This window comes from Loa loa (assembly GCF_000183805.2).
Source record: "Loa loa unplaced genomic scaffold supercont3.34, whole genome shotgun sequence".
NCBI lineage: Eukaryota > Metazoa > Nematoda > Chromadorea > Rhabditida > Onchocercidae > Loa > Loa loa.
The window spans coordinates 344,798-353,602 of NW_018108214.1; the positions used below are offsets into that span (position 1 = coordinate 344,798).

At 35.2% G+C, this 8,805-nt stretch overlaps 2 protein-coding genes across 2 annotated transcripts in view; both read left to right on the top strand.

Moving 5' to 3' along the window:
* Positions 1-3,267: 3,267 nt before the first annotated feature.
* On the top strand, positions 3,268-3,717 carry LOAG_10281 (hypothetical protein; the record flags this gene model as incomplete). Its single annotated transcript, XM_003145808.2, has 2 exons — positions 3,268-3,412; positions 3,611-3,717. The coding sequence occupies 2 exons, from the start codon at positions 3,268-3,270 to the stop codon at positions 3,715-3,717; spliced, it is 252 nt and encodes an 83-aa protein (XP_003145856.2).
* A 446-nt stretch (positions 3,718-4,163) lies between these two features.
* LOAG_10282 (hypothetical protein) overlaps positions 4,164-8,805 on the top strand; it is a gene marked incomplete at its 3' end in the record, with an annotated part of 4,819 nt that continues 177 nt past the window's right edge. Inside the window, exons 1-9 of the mRNA XM_020448122.1 lie at positions 4,164-4,295; positions 4,522-4,704; positions 5,287-5,488; positions 5,622-5,837; positions 5,989-6,216; positions 6,666-6,791; positions 7,031-7,181; positions 7,571-7,974; positions 8,137-8,365. Of these exons, the coding sequence (XP_020301706.1) occupies positions 4,231-4,295; positions 4,522-4,704; positions 5,287-5,488; positions 5,622-5,837; positions 5,989-6,216; positions 6,666-6,791; positions 7,031-7,181; positions 7,571-7,974; positions 8,137-8,365 (1,804 nt within the window). The 5' untranslated portion in view covers positions 4,164-4,230. The remainder of the gene's footprint in view (positions 4,296-4,521; positions 4,705-5,286; positions 5,489-5,621; positions 5,838-5,988; positions 6,217-6,665; positions 6,792-7,030; positions 7,182-7,570; positions 7,975-8,136; positions 8,366-8,805) is intronic.

Consider the following 8,805-nt stretch of genomic DNA (forward strand, 5'->3'; position numbering starts at 1 on the left):
CAATCAATTTTGCGCATTAAAACAACAAAATTTAGGAATTTCAATCAATTATGATTGTTGTAATAGTCGTCCGAGTGATACAGTAGCATCAGTAAAACCGGGAAAGTATAATAGGAAAAACGGAATAGCAAACGAAGAGAAGGAAAATACCGGATCCAGATCAATTAACATATTGTTTTAACACACACACACACACACACACACATATATATATATACACACACACATACACACATACACACATGCACTCATATGTACAAACACAAAACACCCACAGACACGTACTCGTCTTCCTACATAGTTGAAATCACAAATTTATCTTCCCAATGGTCACAGAAAAAGGGTTAAATGGTGACTTCAAAATGTTCTTCCAGTTAGTTACATTCCTTGAAATCAGTTTTGATTGAAGATATCTTTTCGTGTAATTTGTATGTATTCAATGTGTGTACCAAAAACCATATGGTAATATCCATCCATCCATCCCATCTTTTCTGCTTTTGCTCCCTCTGTTGAACGGAATTCAATAAGTGGTTTTGTTGTGCGACTGACTGAATAAGTGCGTTATATATTTTTTAAATCGTGTCTGCTGGCACAGCACATGCGAGAAATGTCTCATTTCATTTCCCAAATTTATTCAGAAATTTCAGATAAATCATTATCCAACATTTACACCTTTATAGGTAGTATTTATTTTTATAACGATGCAGTGTTTAATGTACTTCTGAATCATTACCTTTACAGCCCCTGAAACTGTCTCCTGGATAACCTGTAATGTTGCATGGACATGAATCAGCGTATAACGTTGCTTTTGTAGAGTTGATCATTGTGTAGCCTTAATCAACAAGCCTTAATCAACAATGCGAGAATATGTTGCCTTGTCCTTGTGAACGTTGCCTTTTTCGTTTTCGTTATGGTTAGTCATAGCACATATTGTACTGTGATACTATGGTACAACTTCAGGGGAGGGGGAATAGTTTGGTCGTTTTTTTTTTCCGCTCTGACCATATACACCCAAAGAGCAATCAGTCAGTCATCTTCTTTCGTCCTTCTCTGTTCTATCCACTTTTTACAATAAAGGAAAAAGGAAAACTTAGCTCCTCATCACTTCCTTCCATTCATCACACCATTCCGAACAAAAAAAAAGAAAAAAAAAAAAGAGAGCTATTTTAGAGGGGAGAAGCAATTGTTAATGCATTTTTTCAATGTTTTATGCAGGAACGGTGCAGCGCCACAGTAGCAGCGGCGGTAACAGTAGTAGTGATTGCGATCCGCGATGAGGTTCATTTTTTATTTCTTCTCCCTTTCCCTTTTATTTTTCATTGCGATCGTTGATCGTCAGCAACAGTAGCTAGCTACAAAGGATTCTTTTTAAGTGTTATTATAGTTTTTGCCGTTAAATTTATCGCTGTAACAGTCCTCAATGTGAGCCCGACTTTCGAGCCACAAATCCGTAAAAAAGGAAGTTGTAGTTGTCTGATTTGGGTCTACAATCATTAATCGTTCTACAATCATTAATCGTCTTTTTTTTTTGTTTCCTTATCGTGCCTGAAGTGAAAGCAGATCCTCTTCACTGGAGATGGTTTAATAACAGAGAGAACAAAAGTTGAAGTTGTGAAGGATCTTGGAAATGTGTACTTTTTCCAATTCAGGCTCACTGTTCTGCATTATGTTACCCTTTATTAGACGCTGTGAAAGATCATTCAAGTTTCTTTTTTTCTTCAAATTACCTTCCATAAAATTCGGACTTCTTTTGTACCGTGACAATTTCAACAGTCCCATGTGAGCAAGCTATTATTTTGGCGTTGATGATTTTGTTGGCTTCTTATCCTTGTAAAGGCTGTAAAAGAAATTACTAAATTTCATCTTTCTAGAATTCAGCTGGATTTCAAGTTTCTGTTTTAGTTTCAAGTTGTTAATTAACAACTGTGCTAGGTACACATGTCATATTTCACGGTTTTCCATTTCTCCTGTTGAAATGTGGTGATGAATGTAGAAAGAAAGAGTTTTCATAGATTTTTGATCAGATGAAGTCTGTCTAATTCGCCGTTAATGATTTTGACGGCTGAACTGCTTCAATTATCATTAAATTAAAATATGAAGTGAAATGAAATAGTCATCGTGAGTGCATTGAGTTGATTTGTTAAAGATAGCTGGTGTTCATCTTGTCTTTTATATTACTCTCACGAAGGACATTATGAATTTCAGGAATCGTCTCCGGAAATTGAAAATAACGAAGGTTTGAAAAGAATATCCAACATTAAATGGAACTGACCCTCTTTTTATGTATGTATCGTTTGTATTTCTTAAGGTAGTTTTGAAAAATTAGGAAATGACAACTATATGGCATACTCAATAACTGAGTACTTCCGTAATGTCCATAATAGAGGATTCATAGAAAAGGCGAAATCGCCGGGATACTTGCTATTTGTCCTGAGTATTAAACATGACTGTTTGCCCTAAAAATATCGATCTCCTACTACTTTTTCCATCACGGCAGGTGCTTCCTTGCATTCTTCTATGAAATGAATTTCAATGATGTTTAACATTTGTAGATTGTGATGAGTAGATGAGGCAGCTGTAGTATGAATTACCAGACAACATTCGCCTTGATTTGCAAGTCGTTTTAGCAGATGAAGTGACTTCCTTACAGAGGTTTTTTGAAATAAAGAGACAGTATGATCATTCATATGTCGTCAGCCGCTATGCCACCATCATCCTTATCATTATCATCGTTGTTGATCACCATTAATCACAATGTTATCATTATCTTCATCATTATAAAATCATTAATCTAAAAATAATTCCAGTGGACACATTGGTTGTTTATTACCACTTTGTATTTATTACTAGGATTCTCAGTTTTACCGAATTTTTTTTGATTGACATTTGAATTGAATTGGCACCAGTCACCGAGAAAGAAATGGAATAATGAACACCTTTTTATGTACATATGTTGGTGGATTCGGCAGTTATCTCTTCCCCAATTTTAATTTTTGCTTTTATTTCTTACCAACATTTTTTTGGACAGAATGATTTCCTGCATCTTACTGTTGGTTTTTTTTTTTTAATTTTTAAATGAGCCATATATTTTGTTTGGGGAATTATTCAGATTTACTCCGGTTATTTACCTCTTCCACACAAAATATCATCAACAAACATCAGAATTGTTCGTTCTTTATACCATAGTTAGTTACTTATTCGTTTACTTTAACTGTCTATTTCATCTTTCACCAAGAATTTAAGTTGAAAAAAAAGAACATCGATAGTATGAATTTCCTGTTTGGAAGTTTGTATGAATCCAACTGCAATGTCGATAAGAGACCATGTACCGAAGACCATGTACCGACATGTCGTCAGACATCCAATTTTGCTGGCCACGTGGATTCGCCGCATGTCGTCGCATATCGAGCAGGTATTTTGACAGATGGAAATGAGCTGCAGTTTTTAATTCACTTTATCAGTGGGTCAAGAATCAATTCTTTCAGCATTGAAATGAGATGGGATGGTACGGTATGTTATAGTATGGTGTGGTACTTTCCCTATGTATCAACTTTGTCACTGTAAATGAGGCATACAAAGTTTGTTGTATTCTTGTCTCTTTCAATTATAGGTGTCCTTTTTTTCATCGCAAAAAGGCGAAATGAAGGTAGTGTATTTTATAGTACCTTCATTGAATGTCACCATGAAACGCTGGCTTCTCCAAGAAGATTAATTTAGAAAGATTTGCAAATTTGCTGATACACTATCTTTTGGCATCATTGCAAAGGGAGTAATGCCAAAAAAAAACTTCTACCACTATTTGATTAAATTCTAAATTGTAGATGAACAAATTCGATTATTAATCGGGTTGACTGAGGTCGGGAAAGTATTTGTTTTTTGATTGAAACTGACTATTGATATATTACTTGACTTTAAAAAAGGAACATAGAAAAAAATTATTGAATAAATCAGATATGTGCGTAGTGTATCTGCATTCAGATTTCATCCTTTATCTTCAGACATTGTATCTAAGCTTAATTTCCCTTGCATTTTCATTTCGGGCTTATGGTCTTACGGGTTTGCTTATGCAGCAATTCACTTATTTTCATTTATTTTCACTCTTATTTTCTTTTACCCTTGTCGCGTCATCATTTACTCAGTGGATTTGATATTCAACTTGTTTGAATTTCAGAAATGTCCACTGTTTTGTTTGAATTGATTATCTGGAATTCCTATTAACGAATTGGATTAATGAATAGTGGTGGTTTAGCAGCAGCTTTGCCTTCAACATCCGTTGTTGAAGAATCAGCAGTTATGTAAGTATTCATTCTAATAGTGCGCTTTGTTAGCTAAATAAATACCGAAATGTCATGTAGATCAGGAAATCAATTCCTTTAGGATGCATTTTTAGATTCTAATTTAAATTTAAACTAAGCTTTATTAGACGTGAAGATCGATGATTGAGTCAATGAAAATATTATTGGTTAAGGGCAATTTAAAATTTCATGATATTTCCAATCTTACTCGATTGTTTCATTCCAGACCAAACGACATGACATACGCTGATGAGAGGTTCAGTGCACGGTGGAAAGAGCGACGTGCCCGATTTTTGGGTTGCATTGAAAATACCAAATTAATAGCAGAACGGACAAAGCAGAGACAGGAAAATGCTCGAATAGAACGACTAAAGAAAGAAAGGGCCGAAATGGAGAAGTATCGTCGAAGGTTGTCTAATTTTTTTAAATCGTCTCATTGTATACTGTTTTTCTGAGAGTATTTCCTTCAGAAGAATACTTTCTTCAAGCAAAAAGAAGGTTATGGAGTTCTTCGACATGACTTTTTTACTTGATCTTTTCATCTCACGTTAGTATTTTGCCAGTAGAAATCCGATATCCTACCATGTGAGTCAGTGTGAAGTTCATTGACTGGATTGTAATATAAAAATTATACGTTATTCTTGATGAGTAAATTCACACGTCTTCGGAGTTCCGAATTCCATAACTTACGATCGTTTTTATGAAGATATTTTCAATATTATACTTGTTTTTTTTTTTTCGCTTCCCTTTTTTTGTTAATATTTAGGTTTGCAAAGACACAACTTCTATTGATTTTATCGAAAGAAATTGGTGTTTTCTTAATTTTTTTAGAACTGATATGTAGTCAGAATTGCTATGATTTATAATTTCAATTTCAAGCTGTAATTACAATCCTTAAACATCTTATATTGAAATGCTGAAATATTATTGCTTTATTAATTAAAAAAATGTTTGTTAATTTCCAAAAATCCTCAATTTCGATGAATTTCAGATATTTGGAAGCAGCGATGAAACAGTACGCGGAACAACAGGCAAAGCCTCGGGAAGTGCCATCATCGATGATCCAGTCTCATGGCCATCATTATCCACAGCTTCTTTCCTCATCGCAAAGTTATCCTGGATGTATGCAAGTATTACAGACCGCATCTCCTTTCACACCAAGTTATCCGGCTATATCAGCTTGTAAGCCAAATGTAAGTTCCCGAATTTCAAATGATAACACTTTCAGCATGGAATAAAATAAAATAGAATAAAGTTCAAGAAAAACTGAACATTTTACAATTGAGAAAATTAAATATGTTTGCGATATCTTTTAGCTGTTTTTAGATTCGAAAACGACCATTTGAGGGTAGTGCTGGATGGACGCAGTACGCCCACATGGCCATCATGAGCGATCGATGTAATATTTATCACGGAAAAGAAACAGAAATGTTTCAGAATAATATATCTCCGATGCAAACCACTAATTCATTCAAGTATTCGACTGTGATGTCGAAACAAGTGCCTTACTGTCCAGCAAGCAGTTATAAAGATGGAACGCATGTAAGAGATCTAAATTTGTTGTTCAAAATAATTTCTATCAAATTAACTCTGAATTGGTTCTGCTTCCTTGTTGTTTTGAATATTAGTTTTGAAACTTTAACTTTAAATACTGGCTATAATGTTGTTAATTGGAACAATATACCCTTTGTAGTCTGACAAATTGATGGCTAAAGAAATACACCAGATGAACACTATTGTCCCCGGATTAGAAAGAGCTGAACAGTACGATCAGACAAGATTGGGCAGTTCAATGTTGCCAACAACATCACAAGCACATGAAGCCACAACTTCCACCATCCCTGAAGAAATGAGCAATTTATCAGCAATGCCGGAGTTAGCTGAGTCGCACGTGAAAGATTTGATGGATCAAATTGGACCGGTATTCGTATTTGATATGTTTAACTTAGATAATATTAGGCATTATTTTTGCAAGAGATTTATTGGTAAAGTTTGAGCTAAAATGACACTTTAGTAATTGACGAACACTGACAGTAAATAATTTCACATCGAATTTTGAATCTTGATTTCGCGTCGAATTTTGAATTTTATTTTGAAAGTTTAAGGAATCCAAAGTTACAAATGCAGTCAAATAATGTGGAATAGCTGAAAGCTCTGACGGAACAATTTTGTGATCTAAATTAAGTCTTCCTTTCAAAAGAAACAGTCGTTGCAGGTTCCCAGTCATTCTTCCATGTAGGTGGAAGGCAGAAGATTTTGGAATTGTTCTTGAGATAACACGAAACACTTTTTTGGTTACGCTGTTTATTATGTTGATCTTCTTATTCATTTTTGAATTACGGGAATTTACAGTTCAGTTGTTCTTTGCAGAATAATTCACTGGATGATCTCGGAGGAAACTGCCTGGAAGGAGTATTAGTTAATCGTTGCGATGAACAGCCATCTATATTAGCTGCGGAAACCGAAAAGCTTAAAGTGCAGTCCACAAGCAGTTCGGTATATTTTTTCTTCGGAATAACAACAAATGATGAATAATCAGTGAAGCCACATCATCACTCAAATTTCAGAGCTTTTTTTATGTAGCTGAAACAATAAAGTATCTTCATGATGGGTGTTGTAATTGATGCTAAGGTTAACGAATAAGTGCAGTTAAAAATCTAGCAAACTGAACGAGATTTTATTTAACATGGAGCAGAATATTATAGACATATTGGTAAAAAAAAAATTATGTTCAGATAGCTTCACCGATGTCAGCTGTCTGTGGCACGCCCAATAGTGCCTTATCTCCAACGCATCTTTCTGCATCCGCTCGATGTTCTACAAATTCGTTTTATGATTCACAAAGTACTGCTGTAACACCGCAACAGAATGCTCTTACACCACCTTGTAAGTGATATTGATTATGTACGGTATGCTTGCTGGTAACCAGTGATATTTCGTTGGGTTTTCACCAGTTCATTACTTAAATTTTGCTTAATTTCCACGAGTTTTGCTTAGTACAACTGTCTCGGAAACGGCATCTATCCCATCATAGCCTTATGCACGGACGGAAGTCCTACTTTCTCAATCAGACGAGCAATTTCAATGTTTTCAAACATAGCAGCGGTTGTTATTTGGATGTCTAGTACTTATATAATACCAAGTAGAAATTATCTCCCTAAATATGTGGAATAGGCAAAATGACTGGAAGTGAGACGAGAAGGTTTCAACTTCATGTTTTGTAAAAACACGGTTTTTATGATCGTTAAGTGATTCAATAATCACATCATTTCCAGGTGATCAGCAGCCACAACGAATCCCAGCAACATCAGCATTAGAAGTATCAGCACCCCCAACAATGGTAGTACAAGACAATTCTTTGTTGTGTACGAGGAATGCTAGCAGCAGTGGCAGTACAAGTAGTATCGGTAGTGCGAATGCTATGTCCTTAACATCATTAATTGGGAATAGTAATAGTAGGAGCAGTAGCGTTAATGGTAGTATATGCAACAGTGCAGCTGCAATTGCAGCGTCAGCAACAGTGCCCAATCAGCTACATCAGCCGCAGCAACAGCAGCATTATCATCAATTTGCGCATTTTCAACAACATCATCATTCTTGTCATCAACAACAGCAGCTACTAAATTTATTTAACAATGGATGCCATGTGTCCGCAAACAATGCCCAGCTTTCACATACGGTACTTTGTTTTAGGAAAAGTTTTTGTATCTTATTATTTTAAATTTCAGCTAATCCATTTCAGATGCTTAAGTAGTGGAGTTAAAAATAGTAGTATTTATTCCTCAAAACGAAGTTAATAAGCTTGGAAAAGTTCGGAAGTTTTCGTTGTCCTTCTCTGCAGGATAATACAAGGATATACAATGGGATTGAGTATCCAAGGTTCGGTCATTGCTATAAACAGTATAGCAATCCAAACAAATCATCCATTTTTCCACGCTTTCCATCTCAAACATTCGTGGAGTGCTCTACGCCACAACAGTATGATGTTCATTCGATGAAATATCCGAACAATGGGATGTCTTATTATGCGCAGCAACCAGAAGTGAATATGCAGCAACAAGCATATCAGTGTAAGTTTTCCAGGCGATATTTATCGTATTACTCGGATAAATTGTACTTACTCCTGTCATACCTGGAATATTCATTATCTTAGTGGTCCAAACTATAACAAAATGTTACATTTTTCTAGAAAGTTAATTTATATTCTGATTAGAAGAAATGTACGATGCGGACCACGTCTGCATGTTCCAGATGTTCTTCAATTTTATACTTTTCCTCAATTTATTTCATTCCCCTAGTCAAAACTTTCTCATTTCAGTTCAAGTTCCCCTATTCCAACCGGCATACCATCATCACTACCATGGTAGTGATCCAGTGACAGCTACACAGAATCCTGTTTATCCAATGAACCATTTTTGAAATTCCGCTGATGGACTCAGTAGAGAAAAAGCTCAAAAAAAAAAGCGGTCAAAAAATGAGATGCTAATTTATTAGTATATATATATATATA